The 27,652-nt window shown below is 40.8% G+C and overlaps 1 protein-coding gene across 1 annotated transcript in view; it reads left to right on the top strand.

Annotated features, from left to right (window-relative positions):
* The window catches only part of C11H12orf75 (chromosome 11 C12orf75 homolog), a 37,567-nt gene extending 10,127 nt beyond the window's left edge, over nt 1–27,440 (top strand). The window contains exons 2-6 of the mRNA XM_065888111.1: nt 4,516–4,540; nt 21,353–21,388; nt 22,208–22,287; nt 23,632–23,667; nt 26,590–27,440. Coding sequence (XP_065744183.1) covers nt 4,516–4,540; nt 21,353–21,388; nt 22,208–22,287; nt 23,632–23,636 — 146 coding nt within the window. The 3' untranslated portion in view covers nt 23,637–23,667; nt 26,590–27,440. The remainder of the gene's footprint in view (nt 1–4,515; nt 4,541–21,352; nt 21,389–22,207; nt 22,288–23,631; nt 23,668–26,589) is intronic.
* Nucleotides 27,441–27,652: the final 212 nt, after the last annotated feature.

Genomic DNA, 27,652 nt, shown 5'->3' with positions numbered 1-27,652 from the left:
CCCACAAGAAACTTTTTTACCTTGCCTCCCTTATATTAAGGTACCACGGCTATGTTCAAACAGTAAAGAGTCATTTTGGCAGGAAATGAAGTGGTACTAACAGGAACAAATGTTCTATCCCAGACGGCTTGAAAGAAGTAGCTACACCACTATAAATATTTGTTCAATAAATGATGAATCACATGAACTATAAACATAACTTAAAGCAAATGGGATTTTGGCACTATCTGAATAGTTGTAGTCAAAGGATCTTTTGCATGAATTATCTAGAGAAGAACTCTCCGTCTGGTTAATTATAATCAATACATAGGTGAAGTGTGATTAAAATGTTGCACTGAGGGTAATCAGAATTTTGCTTCTATTTCTAATAATTTTATGATTTTATACTTTTGCAGAACAAAGAGATATTTCACATTTTATATGCCTAGATATTCTGATAGTTTTGCTGAGGGTTTCAACAATTACAGTCGTCTTTTTTTTTCCTTTTCCTCTGTGAAGCTGTGTGTCGGGAGTCGTGTTCTACCTGCCCTGGTTGTAACCTTATCATTAACCCCCTGCTACCTTGCTCCTAAGAAGATGCACATCTTCTTCCCTTTTATAAAGACGGAGTGTACATTACAATCATATGTATATACTGGATTTAGTGTTTTTGACTTCTTGGCCTCCTTCACTTTGCAGTTATTAAATAGATGTTGCCCTTTAAATGAGGGACATTTGAGAACAGAAGAAATGGCCTGCTGACTTCCTTCTGGAAGGTAGTACCTGGCATCTGCCTTGAGCCTGCTGGGATGTTAGGTGGTGAACCCAGCAGGGAAGAGGCCATAAGGGTGCCTGGAGCCTGGTGCAGTCAAGGTGAAGTGGATGCAGGGTTGCTGGTGGCTGATTAAAATAGGTACTGAGGAGGCAACGTGTGGCTGTTTTGAAGCGAATTTCACAGCCATTTATTGTACTTTGTCTTCTCGGCTGCCTTTGTCGGCCCAGTATTAGAATCTGAAGCTGGGTGAACTAGTGACTGTCAAACAAATACTGGAGCAGGAATTTTACTTGGGTCTTCTGCCTTCCAGTTCCACGCTGTTCTTTCCCTACCACCCTGCTGCCATTCCCTGAGACACAGTGGGGCAGCTTCTGTCTGCTGTGCCCTCCCCGTGGATTGTGCCCGATGGCCCTTCATCTCTAAAGGCCCAGCACTCATGACCCATCATGATCGCTTTCTTCTCTCTGTAAGACATCACAGAATTAGTTCCCAACACCTCCGGCTCTCCCTTCCCCTGAGTGCAGCAACCCCCCAATCATTCCCTGTCCTTTTCCATGAAAATGAAAATAAGAAAATGAGGATATTTATTTTCTTTTTAGACTTTCTTCCAGATTCTCATGCTTGTTTTGACTCTGAAATAAAACGTTGATTTTTATGGGTTTTTGGTGGCACTAATCCTTTATTTTTACCTATCCAAACACTCCACTGTTCTTATGTTAAGGTTTTAAAAATTTTACTTTTTTTTTTTTGGTTTTATGATCTCAGATTCCAAAGCAGTTTTTATTTATATAATTTTAATGAGAATTGTGGGAACAGAAATGTTACTCTTCCCTGAGTAAAGACTCAAGTTTGTTACAAAGTTCAGGTTTGGTCAAAGCCTTAAAAGAATTTATTTGAGACATAGTCTTGACTACCTTTATGCTCTGCTTTGAATTTGCAGAATTATAGATCCTAGATTAATATCACTGGGGTACAGTTTTTACAATTTTGGCAATAACTTTTTTGCAGACTTATTTGTTTATTTTGTAGCACATTTTCCTTTATTTTCACACCTCTGTGACTTGTGCAGAAGTTAATTTAATTCCCATTTCATAGATATGGAAATTGAGATATTAAGGAAAATGTGACTGCTAATAATAACAACTTAGTGAGCTATTTTTATGTGCCAGACTTTGTGCTGTTTACATCATTTTATAATTTTTAAAATTTATTAAATTTTTTTTACTGAGGTGTCATTGACATATAACATTGTATTGGTTTCAGGTGTACAATGAAATGATTCTGTATTTGTATACACAGTGAGATCATCACCACAATAAGTCTAGTTACCATCTGTCACCATGCATAGTTAACTTTTAGGATTTACTGTCTTGGCAACTTTAAAGTATGCTCTACAGTATTATTGACTGTAGTCACTGTGCTGTATATGACATCCCCATGACTTATTTATTTTGGAACTGGAAGTTTATATCTCTTGACCCCTGTCACTTGTTTTGCCCATTCCCTAACCCACCTCCCCTCTGGCAACCACCATTCCTTTCTCTGTATCTTTGACTTTTGTTTTGTTTTGTTTTCATTTGTTTTGTTTTTTAGATTCCACATATTAGTGAAACCACATGGTATGTGTCTTTCTCTGACTTATTTTGCTTAGCATAATTCTCTCAAGGTCCGTCCATGTTTTCGCAAATGGCAAGATTTCCTTCTTTTTTTTATGGCTGAGTAGAACTCTATTATTCTAGCCTCTTATATATATAGGTATATCTATATATATTTCACATCTCCTTTATCCATTTATCCAGCAATGGACACTTGTTTTCAATCTTGGCTATTGTGGATAATGCTGCAATGAACATAGGGATGTATATATCTTTTTGAATTAGTGTTTTTGTTTTCTTTGGATAAATACCCAGGAGTAGAATTGCTGGATTGTATGGTAGTTCTGTTTTTAATTTTTTGAGGAACTTCCATACTGTTTTCTGTAGTGGCTGCACCAATTTACATTCCCACCAACAGTGTGCACTGGTGTCCCCTTTTTTCCAGATCACTTACCAATACTTGTTATTTGTTGTCTTTTTGATAGTAGCCATTCTAATAGGTGTGAGGTGATATCTTATGGTTTTGATTTGCATTTCTCTGATGATTAGTGACATTGAGCATCTTTTCATGTGCCTGTTGACCATCTATCTGTATATCTTCTTTGGAAAAATGTCTATTCAGATGTTTGTGCATTTTAAAATCAGGTTGGTTTCTCTCTCTCTCTCTCTCTTTTTTGCTATTGAGTTTCATGAGTTCTTTATGTATTTAGAATATTAACCCCAATCAGATATGTGATTTAGAAATATTTTTTCCCATTCAGTAGGTTGTCTTTTCATTTTGTTGATGGTTTCCTTTGCTGTGCAGAAGTTTTAAAATTTGATGTAGTCCCACTTGTTTACTTTTACTTCTGTTGCCTTTGCTTTTGGAGCCAGATCCAAGCATTAATTTCCAAGACTGGTGTCAAGTAGCTTACCACCTGTGTTTTCCTCCAGGAGTTTTTATGGTATCAGGTCTTACATTTAAGTCTTTAGTCCATTTTGTGTTAATTTTTGCGTATGATGTAAGATAATAGTTTAGTTTCATTCTTTTGCATATGACTGTCCAGTTTTCCTGACACCATTATTGAAGAGACTGTCCTTTCCCTATTGTATATTCTTGCCTCATTTGTCATAAATTAATTGACCATGTATGCATGGGTTTATTTTTGGTTTCTCTAGTCTGTTCCATTGATCTGTGTACCTGTTTTTTTTGCCAGTACCATACTGTTTTGATTACTATAGCTTTGTCATATAGTTTGAAATCAGGGAGCATGATGCCTCCAGGTTTGTTCTTTCTCAAGATTGCTTTGGCGATTCAGGGTCTCTTGTGGTTCCATAAAAATTTTAGGATTATTTGTTCTATTTCTTTGAAAAATGTCATTAGTATTTTGATAGGGATATACATCTTTTAAAGAACTTCAATAACCTTTGAGAAAGGTATTCTTATTTTCCTCATTTGACACAAGAGGGAAGTGAGGTTTTAAGAGATTAAAGTATACTTAATGCCATGTGGCTTGTGAAGTTGGAACCAAGTTCTGTATTGTTCAGGTAAGGATATTAGGGGGAAGAGTGCAGATGGAACTGTGCTGTGGGCAGAGAATCTGTGTTAAGTGATAGGACTGGGGTCCAAAAGAGGTGGGTTGTTTTTGGCACGTGAGTGGGAAGCAGAAACGAGAGGGTTCAGTAGCAAATAGAAGCAGAGTTAGAAATGTATGTTACTCCTTTTGGAGCTGGGCTGGCATCCTTGAGTCTTGCTAATTTATTTAGGACATCACCTCCATTTTGTCTTGTGACTTTGCTTTACTTTATGTTTAGTACATAGCGTGACTTATAACAGTTCCATGTAGGTACTAGCTTAGAAAAGAAAATATTTCTCAAATCTGTCAGTTTCCTAATCTGCTCATCTGTAAAATGAGCAGATTAGTTTGGGTGGTCTGTAAAATCCCTTTCAGAAACACCACCTTATAATTTATAGGAATTGTTAAAAATGGGCAGAATAAATTCTAAACCGAAGATTTGGGTTTTATGATTTTCCTGCTCTCCTTTTCTTTTTTTAAGATGATCTTTCAAAAAATCATATTCTCAACTCATCTCTTATAAAATATTATTTTAGTTGGGTATTGGGCTTAAGATTTTTGTAGCAATACTATCAAGATAATGGAAAGCTATCTTTTTCTTTTTTTCTAGGCCCTGCAGGAGCAGCTAAAGATGTGTAAGTACCTAATATTATGATTTTCTAAACTCTTTCTGAGGAAGACACTGTTTTCATGGTTATGACCTTTAGATATGTAGGTTTGGCTGAAAAGACATGGAAGTACTTTCTGTACTGAGCACAAATTAAGATTATTGTTTGGTTTATAACTAAAGGGCTATTTGAAGAATGGGTTTATTTGTGACTTTTCATTTTAGCATTTCAGTTGCCCTAGCATTTTAACTCAGAGCTTTAAGAAAGGGAAATGTTTAACTCTGTTTCTATACCAGCTTGTGTAGAGATTTCTTCTAATTGCAAGCAAGTGATTATGGGAGAATTAAGCACCTAGCTCCTATGACTATGCAACATCTTAGAGTTTAGCCCGTGAGGAGGGCCTGGAGCCAAGCATTTACCAAATGCACACTGAATCGTTTTAAAGTCGATAATTAGACGTTTGAGTGAATGTATATGACCATTCAAGGTAATCAATATTGAGTTGAACTTCAGACCACAGGACCCTTTCAGTGTTTCCATCATGCCCCTTCTTTGCATCTTTGTACCTCAAATCTAGGTATAGTAAGGACATTGCAGTAGTTCACTATTTAAGAGTGTTTGTGGCACAGGAAACTGTATTCAATATTCTGTAATAAACCATAATGGAAAAGAATATGAAGAAAATATATAACTCAATCACTTTGCTGTATACCACAAACTAGCACAACATTGTAAATCAACTATACTTCAGTGAAAAAAATAAATAAAAATAAAAATCAGCAGTTCTGGAAAAAAATAATAAAGTGCCATTAGGGAGCTGGACATTGGGATTGGGGGAGGGAGAAGGTGGGGATGGAGAACCCCAAGAACGACAACAACAAAAAGAGTGTTTGCGGTCACTCCATGGATTGTGGAATCAACCTCAGCCCAAGCCACCCCAGCTGGTTTGGATGTCAAGACCGATGGTGCCACACACACACCAAGAGGGTAGGAAAAGATGTATTGCTCACATAAAGAGGCTTTCTGGGGAGAGCAGGGTGGCTCCCGAACTGGTCCATTCAGTCTGAGTGAAGGAAGGGGTGAGCAGCTTTGGTTTTTATTGGGAGTGGGGCTGGGGTGAGGGCTCCGGCGCATGGGCAGAGGAGCGCCTGGCTGTATCTTCCCCGCCAGCACACATGTACGAGTTCCCAGCTTTCTTAAAGGCTTTCACAGCTGGGGCAAACGGAGTGGTGGGCCTTAAAAGCTTTCGTCAAAAGCAGAGTTGGACTTTTTTTTTAAATTATAAAAAGGAATCTGGAGAAGATTAGAATAGGGTTGTAAAGTTTTTTGGGAATTAAATAAGCTTTTTATATGGGACTTTCGGTACAAAGGAGGCAGTATAGAATGCTTCAGTGTCCTGGTTGCAGTGGTTGAGTTTATTACCAAAACGTTTAGCAACAATGTGTTTAGCATCCTTACCTGTTCCTGTTATTGCAGTATCTGGGTCTCTCTTCAGTCTCTCCCTCCCCTTTCTATATGTTGTTGCCAGATTAATCCCCTGCCCTTTTAGGCCCTCCACTCCCAACTTTTGATTAGTCTCCACTGCCCACGGGATTGAGCCCAGAATCCTTTGGGAATAGGAAGGCCCTTTAGGTTTCAGCCTTTAGGGGGAAGGAAACCCTGCAGTTAGAGAGTGAATGAGGCCAAGGACCCAGAGGTGAGCTGAAGTCCTGCTCTGAGACCACTCTCATGGTCTCAAACTGACCTCCTGTTTCCTGTCTTGGCTCCTTGTTTTTTTTTGCTGTTCCCTCTGCCTGGAATGGCATTTTCCCCAGTTCTGTCTGTGAAAATTCTATCTGTTCTCCTGGGTTTATATCTTATCCTTTACGAGAAGAACTTCCTGGATCTCTCTACTGGATATGTCTTCCTCTTCTGAACTTTTACAGCAGCTTGGACCTGTCTTATGATATGTCATATTGGGCTTATAGTGTTATTTATCTCCTTGTCTTTTCTCCCTTGGGATTTGAGAGAAGTCCCCTCTAGTTAATAGTATCGTGCTGTGGACATAGTGTTTAATAACTGAATTCCATCATTTCTCTTTAAGGAGAGATTGATTTCATGACTTCCTCTTTCTTTCAGAAGCATGGAAATTTCTAAGAAGATTTAGTGATACCTTTGTGGACATTCTGTCAACATTAACTACTGCAGGACATGAGATGCCATTTAACTACTTTCTAAAATCCTGAATTCTCTAGAATTTAAACTTTCTGTGACTTTGTGTACCTCATAGTTTCTATAACTAAAAAGATGTAATTTTACTCAATAAATGACCCTTTAAAAATAAATGTGGTAAATTTAATTGGAAAAAATTGAAGAATATTATAGTATTATTTTTCCTTGCACAAAAGGTATATTCAAACCCTTTTTTAAGAAAAAATCAGAAGCTGTAGATTTATAAATCTTGACCATAACATTAGGGGGGGTGCTATGAAATTAGGGGGTGCCATGAAAGGAGCTAAGAAATTAAGACAATTTAAACTTATATTATAAAGATTAAAATTTTTTTTGTTTTAAATCTGAAGACACTGATTTCAAGGCAAAAGAAGTGGCCAAACTCACGTAATAGATGCTAAGAGTACAGAACTTCAAATAGGGCAACAACCATAGTGCACAGACCATGTAAAAGTCTTTGGGGGGGAATTACGATTGTTTTTTAGAAGTCAGAAACGTTATGATTACTCCCTTAATATATAATAAAAATCAGTTCTCTAGGGAAGGTTTGGGATTTTTACTATATCTCCACTTACCTGTTTATTTGCCTGTTTTCTATAGGCAAGAAGCCAGGATTTAATAACAAATAAAATGATATTTCTGCCCTAAAGTAGGTCAGTGGCTACTGGGGACCAAAATACAGTGTGATTTTAAGTGTTAATTATTAAAATAGTTAATTATTAAATAGTCAAAATTTAATGCTTGTCTGGGTCTTGAAGGGTGAGTAGGAGTTTGTGTAGGAAGGAGAAGGATGGCAACCCAGGGCAGGAGAAAGAGCACAAAAGGAGGCACGTGGGTGCAGGAGAGCCCCAGCTCTTCTGGGAAGTCAACCAGTCTGCCCTGAGCCTGTGGTGTAGGCTCAGCAGAGGTGGAAGATGAGGCTGGTGGGCTGGAGCCGGCTTGTGGAGGGCCTTTGGTGCCAGGCTGGTCATTGTACTTGGTTTTTATATGCATTCAAGAGCCATTCAGAATTTTAAGGTGGGGAATTACATGACTGTGTTTGATCTTTAGGGTGATGACTCCCAAGGCAGTGGGATATGTGAGATGGGGGAGGGGTGGAGGCACAGGGGATTAATGGCGCTGAGGCCACGAGAGTTAGACAGCAGACAGGACACTGGAAAGGAGCAGAGGTGGTGTGTTCAAGGCGCACTCGGAAATACGATTGATAAGACCCGTTGAATGACTGAATGGGGAAGTAAAGGAAAGGAAAATCTGAGGCGAAGATGACCCTGTGGTTTCAAACTTGAGCCAAGGGAAGGGATGGCTGATGGTCCAAAGAGATCACATGGGCTAAAGGGAGAAGAGAAGCCAGTGCATGTAGAGTGACAGCCACACTGGTCACTTGGTTTCAGTTGGGTGATGTGAGTTCTCTGATGGAGTCAGGGTGAAAGCGAACTTAGGAGTGAGGAAGGGATGCCTGGTCTTTTGTTTTACAACAAAAAGGCAGTAAGGGATAGAAAGATGTTAGTAGCTTAAAGAGGAAGCATATTTTAAGAAATACATTTCTTTTTTTTTTTTGGCCACGCCGTGTGGCTTGTGGGATCTTAGTTCTCCAACCAGGGATTGAAACCCGTGCCCCCTGCAGTGGAAGCACAGTCTTAACCACTGGACCACCAGGGAAGTCCCAAGAAATATATTTGTTATAAAAGGAATACTAAAGAAGTTCAGAAAGTATGGAAAAGCATTTTTTTTTTAAAAATTAAAAATCAGCTATTATCCTCCCACCAGACACAATCATCATTAATATTTTACACTGTTTTCTTCCATTTCTTTGTGATTATTTCTGCCTAGTTATGTGTATGGATGATTTTGTATATTGAAGTCTGTTTTTCTTTTTCTGTTTATTTTTTACATGGAGGAGAGGTAGGTGTGCCCATAGGCAAAAGGGTAGGAGCAAGTTGAGTACAAAGAGCTGAGGGTAGTTTGGGGAGGTGTTTTCTGTGTGGCTGAGGGAGTTATCAATGTACATAGATTCTACAACATGCAAGAAGGATTAAAAACATAGAAGGGTCCCCTTAGCAACTTGAGATAAGGAGGAAAGCATGGGTGAAGATATATAGAAATTTAATCATCATAAGACAGACCCACATGTATATCAGGGAGTGAGACTTTTTTTTTTTTTTTTTTTTTGCGGTACGCGGGCCTCTCACTGTTGTGGCCTCTCTCGTTGGGGAGCACAGGCTCCGGACGCGCAGGCTCAGCGGCCATGGCTCACGGGCCCAGCCGCTCTGCGGCATGTGGGATCTTCCCGGACCGGGGCACGAATTCGTGTCCCCTGCATCGGCAGGCGGACTCTCAACCACTGCGCCACCAGGGAAGCCCGAGACTTTCTTTTTTCTCTCCCTCTCTTTTCAAAAATAAATCACAGTACACTAACATGCAGAAAAAAACAGAAGTAAATTCAACGTGATGACATTTGGCTATTTTCACAAACCTGCAAATCAACCATGCTTTTATTTTTTTAACATCTTTATTGGAGTATAATTGCTTTACCATGGTGTGTTAGTTTCTGCTTTATAACAAAGTGAATCAGTTATACATATACACATGTTCCCATATCTCTTCCCTCTTGCGTCTCCCTCCCTCCCAGCCTCCCTTTCCCATCCCTCCAGGTGGTCACAAAGCACCGAGCTGATCTTCCTGTGCTATGACTAGCTATCTATTTTACGTTTGGTAGTGTATATATGTCCATGCCACTCTCTCACTTTGTCACAGCTTACCCTTCCCCCTCCCCATATCCTCAAGTCCATTCTCTAGTAGGTCTGTGTCTTTATTCCCATCTTACCCCTAGCCATGCTTTTATTTTATTTCAGTGAATTATCTTAGCTATTTGGCACAAATAGGTCGTGTTGGGATATTTTTGGTTGGAAATGGCAGAAGCCCAGCTTAAACTGGCCTAAACAAACAAACATAAAGGAATTTATTGGCATGTGTAACGGAAAGCCTTAGTCACAGCTGGATCCAGGTGATTGAATGACAGGAAGAAACTCTCTCATCTCTACTTTCCTGTGTTTGGCTCCATGCTAAGGCAGCTTTCCCCCAGTGGTGATGGAGATGGCCAGTTTCTACCTCATCAGCTTAATAATTCCTGTAGAAAAAGAGCTTCTCTTTCCCCGTAGTTTGATCAAAAGTCCTAGGGCTAGGCTTTCCCTGGCTAGGACGTGGGGTCAGGTGCCTCTCCCTGAACCAGTCAGTGGACCAGGGGAACGTGGGCTCTCATTGGCCAGGCCTGGGTCACGTGCCCACTGCTGCAGCCAATCGGTGTCATTAACCTCACCTAACCATATGGCTAAACAGTGGGAGAGAGGTGATGCTGTTACCAGGATGGGGGAGAATTATAACTGGGCAGGCAGAAGAGAAGCAGCTTCTCCATGTAGGTCACCTTCCATGTTATTTCAAAAAAATCTCTTGATTTTTAAGAATACATATATATTCTATATATATGACTTTTCCAAATATATGTTGAATAACAAGTTGACTCAAATTTAATGTCTGCTGTTGAACATGAAAGCTTGCGGCCACTCAACTTAAACAAGGTTATTCAAATACTTCTTTCACTTAAAACTTGTAAAGTGATATTTCATTAAGATTTTTTTCTGGGTAAAGTAATTTTATTGTTATGGAAGGTGACAGCTATAGAGAAAAATATCTTGGAATGAGTTATCATAAAACACGCCGAAGGGACTTCCCTGGCAGTCCAGTGGTTGAGACTTTGCCTTCGAAGGCAGGGGGTGCGGGTTCAATCCCTGGTCGGGGAGCTGAGATCCCGCATGCCCCGAGGCCAATAAAAACCCCAAAATATAAAGCAGAAGCAATATGGTAACAAATTCAATAAAGACTTTAAAAATGGCCCACATCACAAAAAAAATCTTTAAAAAAACAACAACAACAAAAACATGCTGAAGCTCTTTTTTTTTTTTTTGCGGTACGCGGGCCTCTCACTGTTGTGGCCTCTCCCGTTGTGGAGCACAGGCTCCGGACGCACAGGCTCAGCGGCCATGGCTCATGGGCCCAGCCCGTGGGATCTTCCTGGACGGGGGCACGAACCCGCGTACCCTGCATCGGCAGGCGGACTCTCAACCGCTGCGCCACCAGGAAAGCCCAGCTCTGTCTTTTTTAAAACATGAAATTATGTATCTCTAATCTTGAGTTTCCTTGGAATTCTTAATAAATTTCTCGCGTCATATACACCGTGTCAGCTGAGCCCTCTCCTAATTACAAGCCTGAGGGTATCTGATAGCCTTGTTTCTCCTCTGTGACATGGCAGGCAAGGCTGTCTTCTGAAGTGAGGTAGCATTGAAAAATTCTACCCGTCTTCTGGGGTGGAAGTAGCATTGAAAAAGCATGCATTTTGGAAGCAGACAGACCTCTGTTTAAACTGCTCTCCATCCTTTACTAGCTGTGTGATATTGTGTCTTTAATCTTCTTATCCGTAAAATTGGGATAATAATAACCGTTCAGGGTAACCGTCTTCATCATTATCCTCATCATTCTCAATGGTAATAGCTCATCTTTACTGAGAACTGCATACCATAGAGTGATTTCCGGCACTTAAAGTACATTATCTCATTCAGTACCCCCCAACAGGCTGATGAAGACAGCAGTGCTCTTTCATTTTACAAATGAGGAGATGGGACACAGAGAGGTTAAGTAACTGCTTAATGGTTATGATGGTTATCAGTACAGTATATTCAGCTCCTAGGATAATACTTGGTATTATGTGTTGCTATCCTGCTCCCCCATCCTGTCCCCCCGCCCCCTGCCCGTAGATGGTAGCTAGAATTATTAGGTGGTTTAAGGGTTGTTGAAAAGATTTGGCAGTGCCTCTGTTATGAATCCCTGATGGCAGAAGACCCAGTGCATTGAGGGCCTTGCTGTGGTTAGAAATCTCACATTCCCATTGGTTGCTCATCAATACATGGTCAGATTTTCCTTGGTGGGACCCAGTGGAATAAAAGGCAGAGAAGCAATTGAGTGGGTTCATTCAGGGACAGAGAGGGGTTGGTGGTGACCGGCAAGTATGGTTGAAATGCTTGACTGCAAGGCACATGCTAGAGAGAGGGGGAGGGGAAGCCCTAAGGGGCTGATGAACAGGGAGAGCTGGGACTGGAGGCTTCTTGGGAATTGTGGGGAGGGGAGAAAGAAGGATTTTTTTTTTTCCCCTAAGGAGTGGGATTGTCTACTCTAAAATATCAGAGGTGAAATAGTTGCAGGAACTAAGCTCCATGGAGCACTCCTGGGATTAAGTTCTTAGAGCAGCAGTAAAAGTTGCTGGGATAGAGGAAGCCAGCAAAATGTGAAGCAAGAGGTCGTTTAGGTGGTTTTCATGGGATTTAAAATTGTCCAAGGTAATGGCGGTTAGGAGGAAAACCTTTGCATCAGGGCCAAAATGTTTAGTGCGTCCGGGGCTGTTATGGCAGGGCTGATGCCAACGAGGAGAGTTTTTGAGTGAAAATGAAATTGGCCCCATCTAAAAGAGTGCTTTGGGGAGGTTGGGAGCATTCTGGCTCTGTCTCCTGTTTGGAGACCCTGGGACGAGGGAAAACAAGCTGCTTATTCCCAAGGTTTTGAGAAAAGTGATACATCTGGGAAAAGCAAGGTTTCTTAAAGGGGAGAGAACACTCCTGCCTGCTTTGTAGCAAAGGATACTTCTGCAGCCAATGTTGAAATAATCCAGCCCTGTGTGCTTCTTAGAAGGAGCACAGAGGAGGGGTAGGGAAATTGCAATTTAATTCTTGATCCATTACCCCATACAAAGAGCAAATGTCACTCATGTTCTCCGGTAGTACATTCTGGAAGAAAGAAAGGGGCCCATCCAAGGAGAGAGACTTAAAGCTAACTGTCCTAAGAAGTTTTGAAATTGTGAAGACATGAATGAGATTACATATAGGCCCTAACAGCCAATGATAAAATGTTAATTCTGTCCAATATCATATGTAATTAAATGCTTGGTAGAATCGATTGGAACCTCCATAAAAAGGAGGGGTCATCATAAAAACATATTGTAGAGAAAATTAAATGATTCCACTTTATCTAGAGGATGGTAGTGTCAAATGGAAGTAGACATTGTCAATTAATAAGCTTATTCCAAAAGATGATCATGAATGCTAACTAAAAATAGATCATTGGAGCTACACGCATGATCTCCTGAGGCCTCCGTGTTGAAATTGTACCATTTACAAATCAAAATAAGTTTGGCCTCTGTAGTGACACTGCAAATATGGAAAAAGAAAAGGCTGCAGCCTGTTTTTCTGCTTTTTAGATCATCGCTAATAAGAATAGCTCTGTATTTAGAACATTTTTGTTGATGAATAAGTGAAAAATAAATCCTTTCTTTGCCACAGAACTATGTCGTTCTGGAAGTCTAGGGCAGTGAGAACGTTCTGAATTTTAAGGCACCTGTAGCCACCATGCGTGAGGAGATACTAATTGGAGTGGCTGACGGCTGCCTGATGTTTATCATCTGTGTTTGTTCCAGAGAATGCACATAATGTGTCCATGCCGTGGTTCCATTATTTTACCTTTGAAACCCTTTTTGTAGGTCACTTGGGACAGCTATTTTATACAACCCAGAAACTAAGCAAATATTGTGACGAAAATATTTTGATTACCATGTGCTACTGAGGAAGAAAAAAGTAGTGGTTTATATTTACTATAGTAACTGAATAAGGTCTTGCTTCACTGAAGTGATCGTTATTGATAGGATGGTAACCAGAGCGGTATAAATGGATTGAAAGGTTTATGTGTTTTGTGTGGAGAGTTAGCTTTAAATAGGTATATGCACGAAATACATTAATGAAGAAAGGACAGGCAGAGGAAAGCCAGCCCGCCCCAAAGAGCAACCACAGACATGGAGCTGGTTTGGAAGTGTCTCACCTTCTGGAACCTTGACTTAAAAGAAGTCAGAGCTTTATGGTTAGAGAGAAATTCAGTGTCTCTGGTTCATTTAGGAGAAGGTCTGCAAAGCTAGTAGGAAGCAGGTGGGTGTGCAGTGACCTAGAGAATCTGGATCAGTATAGATACTCGATCTGAGAAGTGTGAGGAGAGTGCCACGCTGGCTTCAAAAGAAGTAGGCTAGAAGTATTTGGTGGAAACTCTGAGATATAAGAGAGCAGTTTTGAAACCAACGGTTGCTTTTTTTTTTTTCTTTTTATGACATCGCCCCAAATAGGGGCAACTTTGGTAAGATAGCGATCACTAAACACTATATCGCTCTGCAAAGCCGTTTCTTTTTTTTTTTAACATCTTTATTGGAGTATAATTGCTTTACAATGGTGTGTTAGTTTCTGCTTTATAACAAGATGTGTCATTTTTAAACTATCAACTGAGGATTTAGCTTTTCAGCAATCCCCAAAGTGGGGGAAAATGATGGACTGGTGGTCTACCCTCAATCACACTTGGCTCTGCAAACATTTTTATGAATGCAGTGGCCGAAAATCTGTGTCAGACACTGGGAGCATGTGATCTCACTCTAGGGGATTATCACGAGACTCAGTGGATGGCTTTAACTTGGACACATGCTTTCTCCCGCAACACCTGTCCTTTGATAAAAGAAGCTAAATCTTTGTTAACAAAGAGAGACCCGATGGTAATTAAATGTCCAGTGTATTTTTTAAACCTGGTCCCAAATTGTTAACATATGCTCCATGGTTCTTAGGAAATGTTCTTGCGGTTTAAAAGTTTTTTTTCAAAAGATGTGACGTGACCTTTTGATTAAACAATATCGCACTATTACATTTTCTTTCTAAATGTGACATCACTTTCCACAAATTTTCAGATGCTGTATATGCCCAGAAATGAGACACTGTCTTGAGACCAGAGAAAGCAATTTACCAAGAGGCTTTCGGTCATGCTCCCTCTGGAAAAAAACAAGTTTATTACACAAGTTTACTCTGTAGAGTAGTGGCTCATAGGGATTTAAAAATGGAGGAACTAGGCTTCCCTGGTGGCGCAGTGGTTGAGAGTCCGCCTGCCGATGCAGGGGACGCGGGTTCGTGCCCCGGTCTGGGAAGATCCCACATGCCGCAGAGCGGCTGGGCCCGTGAGCCAAGGCCGCTGAGCCTGCGAGTCCGGAGCCTGTGCTCCACAACGGGAGAGGCCACAGCAGTGAGAGGCCCGCGTACTGGAAAAAAAAAAAATGGAGACACTACTTGCTAAACTTAATCTAGGTCTTTTAGTACCTCTTCGCTCCTTTACTCTTTGGACCCAAGAAGTAAGTCTTCCTTCTAAAATGTGTCCTGGGCACAACTGTGAAACGGACCCGGTTTATACCCGAACCCCAGCTCTTAGTTCCAGCCCCTCCCCTGGGGCCCGGCCCCCTCTTTCACGTGCCTCTCCCTTCATTGACACTGAGGCACACGTGATGGATAATAGAGAACTTGAATTTGTAACTTAAGCCAACAGGTAAGATTAAACTGTATTTAAATCTTAGCCTTTCCAGATCCTCCAAATTATTCAAATGGGTGGTTGCTTACACCACTGAATAGAAAAATCCAGCCTACCTGCCTCTTTACACTCCACCCCCCCCTTCACTTATTTGGGGACGCCAGAAATCGAGGGGGGCCGTGACCTTCTCATCTCGTTGCATTTGCCGTGATATTAAGGCATTAAGACTGTGTTAAGTGGCCGGGCTTTCTCTGTTAGCTGTTTTAGATTCAGTTACACATTGCAGGGGGTAGTCTGTGGCCATTTAGTCCCTGGTTAGATTAGAGACAGCTGTTGTAGCCTCGTCTATTTCCCATTTCCTCTCTCAAGAGCACTAGACTGGGCTAAATTAAAATTGAGGTGAAGCTAATGATGAAGAGCTGACTTTCTCTCCCCATCTTTGCCAGCCAGAAACTTTCTATTTTCCTGGCAGGGCCTTTGAGAATGGGGTAGACCAGCTGGGTAAGAGGCATGGAATTGGGTCCCCTCGCCTGAGTGATTGCCTTGTTAGGGGGTGGTTGTCCCCCTCAGGACCTACTGCAACCACCCCTTATTGCTACGGGACCCACAAATAGAATCAGATCTCAGGATGCTCCCACGGGACAAGCACAATGTCTGACCTGGGAAGAAAGAGCTTATACTGCAAGGTAATTGCAGGCTTGTGCATTTTCTTCTACCAGAATCCTCAGGAATATGTATGGAATTGGCTTCTAAGGGTGTGAGACCAAGCGTATGCTGAGACTGAATTTATTGATATTGTTGTATTTAACAGAGATTCCAGATTTAATTTAGGTGCATGGCTAGGACTCTTAACAGTTTAGTCAACTTGGTTGATGAAACTAAACTGAAGGAGCTTATGCTCTCACCAGGGGAGGAGTATGTCAGAACTTCTCTGGTGTGATGGAGAGGAAGGAATCCAAAGGCGTGAAGAGATAGGAAAGCTGGTGTGAATTTCTCAAGTGTGAGCTGCTCCCCACTGCGGAGGAGACCCCCTTCCCTAGGAGACTGAGCAAATTGAGAGACACATAGTGAAGGGAGTACCAAGATGACTGTCCTCTATAACATGGCTATGACAGTTGGGAGATGCTGCCCTTAAGATGGGTTCTTTGTTTCCTTGGGTGTGACGGGATCCCAGAGAAGCAGAGGCCAAGAACTGAACCACCTAAGACAAGGTGGGCACACTCGCCATAACAGACAGCAGGGATGAAGAGGCAGAATGTTTCATCCTGGAAGGAATTTTGATGAGAGCTAGTTGATCACAATCTCCCTAGGGATAGATGAGAAGGATGGCCACCTAAGGGTTCATTTTCTCCCTCTGTATATTTTATAAGAGGAAGACTTCTGGTCTGTGAGCCAGAAAGCTGAGTCATCACAATGGAAAGCCATAGCCTCTTAACCCAGTTTTCAAACCCCAGTCAGACTCAGAGTAATTAAGGCCACATTCCCTTGAGGGAATTTTAAACACGGCCACATGAATGTACGGTAGATATTTTTTCACATCTTCCCCAAAGGATTTGTGTTCATTTACTAGAGCAACTGTGTGCAGAACAAAAGGAAGTACCTGGACCTTTTAGAGATTTCTAGGCACTGGCTCTGAGTTGCTGTTAACACCTGAGGACCCAAAATGCCATTATGGGTGATCAGTCCATGTGTGGGCTTATAGTGGTCAGGTAAAAAATGGAATTTTGGCTAACCTAAAAATTGCAGTGAGTCCGGTAGTCTGCAGATCCCATACTCTGGTTGTTTCCTCAGTTTGTGAGTTCATAATCAGAGTAGATGTATTTGGCAACTGGAAGAATCCCCACATTGGCTCTCTGACCTGTGAAGGAAGGGCTATCTTGGTAGGAAGGGTCAAGTAGAAGCCTATGGAATTTCCCTTCTATACCAGAATAATATACAAAAAGGAATACTGCATTCCTGGTGGAGTTACAGAAATTGGTGCCCTCACCAAAGACTTGAAAAAATGAAGACGCTTCTCATGTCTCCTTTTAACTTGCCTCTTTGGCCCATGTGGAAGGCAGATTTATTTTAGAGAGTGACTTTGGATTCTTGTAAACTTGATGAAATGGTGATTCCAATTTCAGCTGCTGTTCAAGGTGTGGTATCTTTATTGAAAACACTCAACATAGCCCCTAGCTCCTGTTTTGCAACCTTTGGCGAATACTTTACCTCTGAACTGGTTTGCGAGGATAACAGAAGCAGTTTGCTTTTACCTGGCAAGGCCAACAGTATACCATCACAGTGTTGCCGTTCATCCTCTATTCGGCAGTATCTTGATGTTACTGATGTCCCACAGCACGTCATACTGGTCCAATACACTGATGACATAGTAATTGGGCCTGATAAACAGGAAATAACAGGTACTTTAAATGCTTTAGTGAGACACGTTCAATGCAGGGCTGGGAGATAAACCCTACTCTTGCTACCAAGTAATGTGTCAGTTCGTGTCCAGTCAGGGTAAAGGAAACCACATTAAATATTTTAGCAGAGAGAAATTACTATTAGGAATTGGTTAAACAGGTCATGGAGGATTGAGGATGTAAGAAGGGAAGGCTGAGGTCGTAGGGAGAGTTATAACAGGAAGTGGCTACTGTTCCTAGGGCAGGAGTGACAAAGGAAGGAAGTTGGGGTTATTGGAATCTAGGACCTGGAAGAGGAGCATTTCTCTGGGGCTGGGACACTGACTTCTGGAGAGAGGGCACTGCCAGGCTGGTGTAATCGCAGCTGAATGTTGTAATCCAGCAGTAACCACAGCTGGAGGCCACATAGTAGCCACTGCCCACCCACTTGCGCTGTAGTGACCCGAAAAGGAGTGTTAACAGGGCCTGTCCTGGAAACTGGAACCAGCTGCTGGCGTGCTGTAGGCTGGAGCAGCACGCAGAGCTAGAAGGAGCAGCCCTTTCCCCTCTTTTTGCATTTTATGTCTCTTGAGCATCCCATTTGGTAGAACCTAGCAGGGAGCCGGGCGGCAAAGGAGGATGTTTCTCAGAGTCCTCGCCCCGGCGTTGCAGAACGTGGGAGGGTGGGTCCAGCACAGTTTCCCTGGCCAGAGCAGATTTTGTGTTGCTAGGCCACGTAGTTGTTTCCAGTTGTCGACCCCTTGGTAATCTGTGCTGGCTTTCCTTCCCCTTATTGACATCAGCCTCCATGGTGGTGCCATTGGGACCGGAGCGGGGGGAGCGGGGAGGGAAACTGGTGAAAGTTACCTTTCACTTTTTGTTTTTAGGTGATTTGATTGATGGTATCTGGTCCCTTGCCTCCTATAACCCCGTGTTTTGGTTCCCTTGGTAGAAGCCTTATTCTCAAGGTTTCTTCCCTATTCATAGTAGATTCAGGGGTGTTCTCGTCCCTGAATCCCTTCATTCACACTTCCCATTTTCAGTGCCTCTGCCTGTAGGCACCTGGGCATTGACTCCTGCGCTGTGCTTCAGAACTATTATTTAGAAGTGGATTGCTACACTAGGAGATTTCCCCTGGTTGAGGTATGTCCACTTGCTTCTTGTCTAAAGCAGCAAGTGTACGGGTAGGCTGAGTTTGTGGAGATATTTGGACCAATTAACTCCCGAGCAGTGTGGTCTGGCCTTTTCCAGCTCATCTGATGTGAATCGGCCTCTTTTTCACTTCGTCGTTTCCAGCATGGACTAACTCAATCTTCAGTCTCTGTTTCCTAAGGGAGGACTCCAGGGTGAAGTCATCTCATTCTTTGTCTTTAGTACCAGCAGAAAATAGGGCCATGATGTCCGTGATCGAGGGTCCTCCAGACTCTGTCAGCGGCTGCTGTTCTCGCCAAGGCGGAGTCCGTGTGGCTTTCTGTCCTGTGCTTCCTCCCCACTTCCTTCCCCGCTTTAGGAACAAGTCTTGTGATCCGTCAGCAATCACAGCTGCAGGCTGCACAATGGCCACTGCCCTTCCACTAAAGCTGTCATGACCAGAAAAGAAAAATAATCAAGTTCCTCGTGAAAAACAGTGGCTCATCCAAGGGCTCCATGGTGGGGGGTGATCTGGCCCGAGCGCAATTCCTAGCCCGATGCTCTGGATTGGCAGCATCGAAGAAGGACCACAGGCTATGTTCATTACTTTAGAAACTGAACGGAAGTCTGCATGTGCCTACAACAAGGCTGCACAGGCTCTACATTAGCAAAATATAAGATTTATTTGCCTTGGATTCGAATTACACAAACACTCTGTGGGAACAATCCCATGCACATCAGAGGCTCCCTTTGGCACTTGTGTGTCTAAGAAAATTATCAGCAAGTGAGATAGTAAGGCCAGTTGATAACAAAATCTTTCAAAATATGTTCTGTGAGGGGAAACAAGTACAGTGATTTAAAGTGGTGCGCAGGTGAGGCAGCCCAGGTGTTCGGACAGCCAGGCCATTACTCAAAACCTAAAACAGTTGGGTTTTAGGGCATTGAATAATTTATGAGAGATAATAGATTAAAAATAATTCACTATTTTTTTACATTAGGGGAAGTTAAATATATTTTAAAACACTGAATAAATCCTTAAGATGGATTAGGCAAAAGGGGAAAGATTTAAAATACACAGATATGTCATTGGATATGAAAAGAATATCTGTGAGAAAAAACGAGACATTGTATATGTCCAAATCTGCCAGTTTCAGCTTCACAAACAATTTCATTATAATGTTGGCCATTCAGAACCAGAGTAAACAGTTCTGATAATCTTGAACGAGTTTGTCACCATCATTTTTCCTAGTATCTGTACTAACGGGTTATAAATCCATTTTAATTAAAACTGGTAAACAGCACCTGAAAGTGTTATACCACTTCAATAAGCATAGCACCAGTTCTAATACAGTATGACTTTGACACCTTTGAATTAAAAAACGATCCAACTTTAGCAAGAGATAAATGAAGTTGATAGTTAAAAGTGGGTTATGAGCTCAATTCGGACAAATTAGATTGCAAGGGTGGCTTTTGCCCTCTATTGGAGTATTTTCTGTGTGCATGGCCAGTGTTTAACAGATAATTTCCAAATCTCCACTTCCTTTCTCTATAGACTTCTGATTTACGGGCTGTTGCAATGAAGCAAAATCTCATGTACATATATACATTCACAGCTTTTAAATGTGTGAAACCATGATATGACAATCCCAGCAATTAAAAGATTCAGTGAAGCTGTTTAGATGTTTTCAGTCTGCTTTCTTCTTAACTGAAGCCCCTTATAATTACAAGTTGAGTTCAGCGAGATACATTTGAACCTTGTTTTTTTTTTGTTTTCTTTCAGAAAAATAACTAATGTATGCTAGCTAGTACTTCAAGGTAAACTTCCTGATCTAAAAATACGCCAATGAATTCTAGTAGAATATGGATTCCTCTTATTCAAGGAAAGACACTGTGCATTTTAAAGTAGTGATTCCCTCTAGAAATTTCCTTTGAACATTTCCCTCTTTGCAGTAGATCATGTATAAAATGGCTGTTTTTTTTAGATAAAAGAAAGTTAAATTGACTTTAACTCTTTTTGCACTAAGGAAATCTTTCATACCTAGAACTGTACTGCTGAACTGGCATAAGAGACACAAACTCATAGTGTGTTAGGACTAGAAGGGACCTTGGGCGTCATCTGGTCGACCCCGTTATTTTACAGATGAGATACAGGCTGGCAACTTGCCCACAGCCTGTCACACAGGGAGCGGGTGGCACAGCCAGACAAGAACCCAGGCTTCCTGACACCCAATTTATGTGCTCTCTCCAGTATTGGCTGCCCTCAGGTTTTTTGTTTTTGTCCCTCGAATTAGTGTTTTCTGGTTTTTCAATTAAAATTTTTTTAATTGAAGTATAGTTGATTTACAGTCTTGTGCCTATCTCTGCTGTACAGCAAAGTGACTCAGTTATGCACACATGGACATTCTTTTCTTTATATTCTTTTCCATTATGGTTACCTCAGTGTTTGATCTTGTTCAGCAATTGGACTTATCGGCATTTGATGGATTTGAGCTTTTTGGTAAGTAGAAAACTGCCAATTTCTTAGTGTATAAATGATTGAGGTGAAGAGAATCCTGTGTTACAGAAATACTCGATGGAAGAACTTGAAATAAACAAAATTGGCTTTAACTCGTCAGTCCCTCTTTTCTCAGAGCCAAAAATGAAGTCTCTGACTGTGTAACCAAACAGCTCATAGCAAACGTTTTTGACCTTTTAGAACAGAAGAATCAATAACAGAAGATGACAAGAGGAGGTATGTTTGGTGTTGAAGCTACCTTTAATTTGAATAATTTTGGTCCCACCTCATGGATTTAATTTAACATGAATTAATTTAACTCATGCATTTAATCGACCACTGTAGCACATTGCCAGTAATACAGATTCCACCAGGAAAACTTTTGGCACAGAGAATACAGGTAGGAGCATGCAGTGTGATAAATATCTTGCCCAGGGACCATAATCTTTGCGTCTTCCAAACAAGCTTGGTTTGTCCTGTGCACACGGCTTGTGCTAGTTTCCATCTTGTGGCCTTTGGATGTGCTGTTCTCTAAAATTGGATGATATCTCTTCCTTCCTTCCGCCTTCTCTGTCCTTCCATCCTCTGATTAGCAGAACTCCACTCTCATTACTCCTTATCTCTCTCTCTTCCTCCTCACTTTATACCTACCTACAGGTAAAGTGTTTTTGTGTGTCCATAGCACCTCATACCACATTGACCACTCTGAATTCTTGATAAATGTTGACTGATTAACTGAACATGTCACGCTACTGATGTTTATTACTCTACAATTGTAAAAATCCTAACTTCTCTTCTTTCTCATTGCAAGTAAAATATCTAAAAATTCTACTACACAGCTTTCCTTTTTTTATATATAGCTTCTTTTTTTTAACATAGAAAAACAATGATCTCTCCAAGGGCAATAATATTCTGAATTCTACTTTTGAAAAGTCATGAGTTATTTTAATAATTCTATAATTGTTTGAAGGGCCCCATGCTCTCATCATTTTCTGCAAATGTTTAGTAACCATGTAGTTTGGTCTGATTTTTCTCTCTCTGCTTCTTTTCATCAAGAAACTATGGAGGGGTGTATGTTGGTCTACCATCTGAAGCTGTCAATATGGTGTCCAATCAAACAAAGACTGTGCGAAAAAGTAAGTAAAACCATGTGATGTTTACTCTCTCTACATGTTTATTTTTTTTTGTTTTGTGAAAAACGTATGAAATGTATATTTCAGCTTGCCTGACTCACCCTACATATTTCTGACTTACAGTGAACTGTGTATAAGAGCCATAGCTGGGACTTCCCTGGCAGTCCAGTGGTTAAGACCCTGTGCTTCCACTGCAGGGGGCGTAGGTTTGACCCCTGGTCGGGGAACTAAGATTCCGCATGCTGCTCGGTGCGGCCTTAAAAATAAAACCCTAAAAATCCGTATCTGCTCATTGTAATCATTTGTTGAAATTGCCACCCACATGATGAGAGTAATTCCAGAGCAAAATGTAGCTTCTGTTTGTCGTTATGCTCCGTGGATATTTTAAATTTCTTGTTAATTTCAGCGATGATCAGTGTGAAAATGAAAGCAAACATTTCAGTAAGTTTATGGAGTTTTTGTAGAACATAAAGGTACATTCCTATAATATATTATAAATGTGACTGATAAGTAGTCTGGTGATTAGAAGAAAATTAACTGTCTTTTGTATAATGAAATGAAGTGGAGGCTCCTTTTTCTGAGTTTTAGTAGTTAGTAATTGCAGGGCTAATGAAGTTCTTTTGATAAGAGGTACGATTGCAGCCTTGTAGATAGCTTCTTGCTTAAGTAAATTTTTTTAAAATAATTTTTTTAAATTTATATTATTTATTTTTGGCTGTGTTGGGTCCTCTTTGCTGTGCACGGGCCTTCTCTAGTTGCGGCGAGCAGGGGCTACTCTTCATTGCAGTGCCCGGGCTTCTCGTTGCTGTGGCTTCTCTTGTTGCGGAGCACGGGCTCTAGGTGCATGGGCTTCAGTAGTTGTGGCACATGGGCTCAGTAGTTGTAGCCCTTGGGTTCTAGAGCACAGGCTCAGTAGTTGTGGCGCACGGGCTTGGTTGCTCCGTGGCATGTGGGATCTTCCTGAACCAGGGCTTGAACCTGTGTCCCCTGCATTGGCAGGCGGATTCCTAACCACTCCGCCACCAGGGAAGTCCCTTAAGTAAATTTTTAAGTGTGGCTCGTGGTGAAGAATGCTGATTTACTAATCACTGTACAGTTGTCTGATAATATGGTTTTAAAGAACTATTAATATGTACACATAAAATTACATATATGTAATATTTGATTTAATTTGTACACAAGCCTTTATTATTTCTTAATGTACTATGGTTATTTGTTCCTCATTGTTTTTTCTCTACTCGATGATTTAGACTCAAATACATATATGTCACAACTATTTGTAGTTTTGTAGGAAACTGGAATATATTCTTTATAACTGAACATTTCTTAATTTTCTCTTTTTTTAAGATTAGAAGAAAGTAATATCATGACAATAATCAAGAGGTACTGTATATTTTTCTAAATAATTCTATATATTTAGCCTGGATGAATGAACTGTAGATATTAATGCTCTATATTTCTAAGAAATCTCGAGCTTGAGTATGAGGAGGGGTCTCATCTTGTGGTTAAATCTGTGGAACCCAATATATTTTATTGTAAAGAGGTCTTTAATGACTAGATCAATTTTCTTTGCAGTTACTTTTTTTTCATTAATATTTTTTCAAATGTAACTTAATTCATTTAATAAGAACAAGCTGTTTGCCTATACTACCAGGGTTTCACTCTTCATTGACAAAATCTTTGAGGGGCTAGGACCTTGGAAGTGACAGACAAGGAGAGACTAGAGAGGTTGGGAATTAGATTAGGATCAATATTAAATGTTTGGCAATAGTCAGGAGTAGTTGATATACAGAGAGAAGATGTACCAGTACCAAAACTCCAGTAGAGATAGGCAATTGTCAGTGTGCAAAGATGCAGTTTTTCAGGAAGGAATAGTAAAATCATAGACCAAGTTTAAAAGATGAAGCACTGTGGACCTGGTGAAGAGCTTGGAGTTAGAATTATAAGACAAACAAGAACAAGGACAGAAGAAAAATAGCTTTCATTTATTAACTACTGTCTGGGTACTAGTCTCTAGAAGCTACTGAGCAGCATTTCCATTGAGGAGAAGAGTTTCTGTTTACCTGGACCAAAATGCATGCAATGCTTAGATCCCCACTGTCTTTCAGTCTTGCTGAATGACATCCCACTTCTTTTGAACATCCAGTGATCAGGAATGCTCTGTCTCCTGAGATAGCCCATTCTCTTTTGGGTGTCAAACAACCCTGGATTTGAATTCAGGCTCTTTCACTTTCTAGCCGGGCAAGTTCCTTCGCCTGATGCTTATTGAAGGGTTTGTGTTAGGATTAAATGTGAAGTAAATGGTAGCTTCTGCTATAATTGTCATTGTCATCATCACCATCAATATCATCATCACTGTACCATCATCCTTTTTTGTAACCAGAATCCAGCCATTGGTAGATCAGAAGCAAGACTGATCTGATATTGAACCAGCTTCTGGCTGAGGGCCAGTACTGATGCTGGTGTCTGGGATGGGATGGGTTGCAGAATAAGCTCACAGGTGGAGACAAATAAGCTTCCCTACTGGAGAAAAGGGACATGGAAGCTGTAACTGGTTTCTTCTGGACAAGAAATACAACAATATTGGGCAACTGCTTTTTCAAAGACCCTCTCATCAAGGTTGCAGCATTATGGAGCATTATTCCCTAGTGCCCATAACCGCGTTAGGGTGTTGAGCTTCTCTTTAGGAACTTGCTGGAGATTTTCTATTTCTAGTATTTTTAACAGAGTTCTAACTCTCATGTAGATTTCTAAGTTCCCTGCTAGTTTTCCCTGATGCAGCAGTAGTTTTACTATTTGCATCAAATAGAAAAGATAATCTAGTTGAAAGTAAACATATATTAGTGTTTACCCTCCTGAAAACAGGGTGTATTTCAAAAAGCATCTGAATAGCGTGGGAAGAAGTGCTGTGTAGATAGATATCTGGAGACTCGGTAGCTCTGCTGTTAACACAGGACCTTAGATGAATCCCTTACCTTCCCCCAGCTTCACCCAGTTTCAGTTTTTACATGACAGAGTTACACAAGATGATTGTCCAGCTTTGTATATGGATCTAAAATTTCCTGATAACAGTTGAGCACTATTGCTGGTTAGTCAGTCCACATAACATTAGACAGCTAGGTAGAATATTTCCCTACTGCTCGTGGCTATCAATATAAAAATAAAAACTATTTTATTGCCATCCCTCTCTCTCAATTCCCGCCATTCTTTACCTCTATTGCTAAACAATCCATTTGCCTCTTTTGAATTATCTGAAAAGTTTTCTAAGTTGATAGGCTGTCCATTTACTCAATTGCTAAGTGCCCATTGTGGTACTTATCTGTGAGGCATCTGGATGCATGGCATCTGAGCTTAAATTATTGGGCAGAAACCCTGATGAGAAGAGACATTTTATGGAAAAGATTGGAGACACTTTTTTTTTTTGACCTAACATATAAAACCTCTCTAGAAATAAAGCCATGGAACTCACTCAGTGACCCAACTTCAAAGTTGATTTGGTAAGTTTTTTTTTTTGTTTTTTTTTTTTTTGTGGTACGCGGGCCTCTCACTGTTGTGGCCTCTCCCATTGCGGAGCACAGGCTCTGGACGCGCAGGCTCAGCGGCCATGGCTCACGGGCCCAGCCACTCCGTGGCATGTGGGATCCTCCCGGACCGGGGCACGAACCCATGTCCGCTGCATCGGCAGGCGGACTCTCAACCACTGCGCCACCAGGGAATCCCTGATTTGGTTGCTTTTTGAAGCAAATTGAGGAATGATTTCAGAATCAAAGTTACTTATATCACGATACAAATGTGTAGTTTCTTCCCTAGATGACCCCAGGGTGAAAGTTATGCCCATTTAGGTATACGGAGTGCTGCCAGCACAGTGGTGCTTCTCGAATGCCAGTGGATGGGCTCGCTGCATCAGATCCCCTGGGGGAGCTCGAGGTGAAGTGGATGGCTCGCCCCTCTTCCCAAGAGGGTCTGACCAAACAAGGAAGGGATAGACTGTGGCTGAGCAGTTGGTATCTCTGTGAGGTTGCCGTGCAGCTTGGTTCAGGCATCCCCCTGTTGTATTTTGGTTATAAGTTTAGAAGTCTCTCTCTCCACCTGACTTGGTCTCTTCATATAAGTGTCATCAGTGCTTCACACTGTGCTGGCCACATATTCAGTCTCAAATCAGTACCGGACAGATGTTGAACATGTGTTTTACTGAAAAGAAAATCAGTAAATAATTTGCCGGCTTAACGCTGATATGTTTTTATCTAAGTGGTGCCTTTTCGCACTTGCTAACTCTTTTCCCTTTTTTGTTTCTTGCCTTCATAGCCTGCTCATCAAGATCTGGATGGAATTTTTGCTTTGTGGGATTTTGTAACGTGCACAGACATTTCCAAGGAAATTCTAAGCAGTCGCCCCCCCACCGCCCCAAATTCTTAGTTTATAGTTAAAACCATGGTACATATTGAATGTTGTGGTACTAGAAAGGAATTGGTTAAACAACACATGTATATGGAACTATATTTGATCCACCTGCGGAAGACAAGCTTACAAAGGGTTCTTGCCCAGCTGGCTGCTGTGTCCCAGCTGCATTCTCACCCTGGCCATCCCCACAGCTCATGAAGATCATGTCTTTTCACTGATACATTTTTGATAGTTTTTATATAACAAAATCCTTCATCTATTTATAACTTACAATAATAAGGCACTATCGATGAATTACCCAAAGTAATATATTTGTCTGTTATCTTTCACTATTTCTACTTCATGTTAATTTTTAGCTGTAAAATTGATTCTTACTGTTATCTCTTTCCTTTTTTACTATTTGGTTTTCAGCTTTATTTAAATATCAGAGGAGTTTCTTTATTGAGGACAGTGTACTACATGGCAGTACTTAAACTGTTGAGGTTTGCATGCCGTATGTACATTTTGATTAATTTCCTATTTTCTTTAGTCAAAGGCTTAGGTAACTACAAATACTTCATAGCCATTGAGTCTCCCATTCTACCTGTGTGTGATCAGAGCATCTCATCATGTTAATTCTACACTGTTTTCAAGGACTTGTCACTGATGTTAGTTGGATATTTGATAGTGATCATGTGTATCCACTTAGTACTGAAATGTAAATCACTCAATTTACCAGTGTATTTCAACAATTAAAACATTTGTATCCCTCTTTACCTGGATTTCTTCATTATTTTTCAAAAGAGCACTTTCAAATAAGTCACACATTGTGATGTATAGATATAATATATCAGTATAAAAATAAAAATGTATAAATAGATTACTATGAAAAACCAAAATTTTTCACAAGAAGAAAAGCATTATTTTATATATTTGGTCCATACAACTATCATAGGGACATCATATATATATTTTTAAATATCTTTAC

The sequence above is a fragment of the Phocoena phocoena genome, chromosome 11 (assembly GCF_963924675.1).
Source record: "Phocoena phocoena chromosome 11, mPhoPho1.1, whole genome shotgun sequence".
In the NCBI taxonomy this organism is placed as follows: Eukaryota; Metazoa; Chordata; class Mammalia; order Artiodactyla; family Phocoenidae; genus Phocoena; species Phocoena phocoena.
The sequence above is the reverse complement of the archived record's forward strand: the minus strand, read 5'-3'. Positions and strand labels throughout refer to the sequence as shown.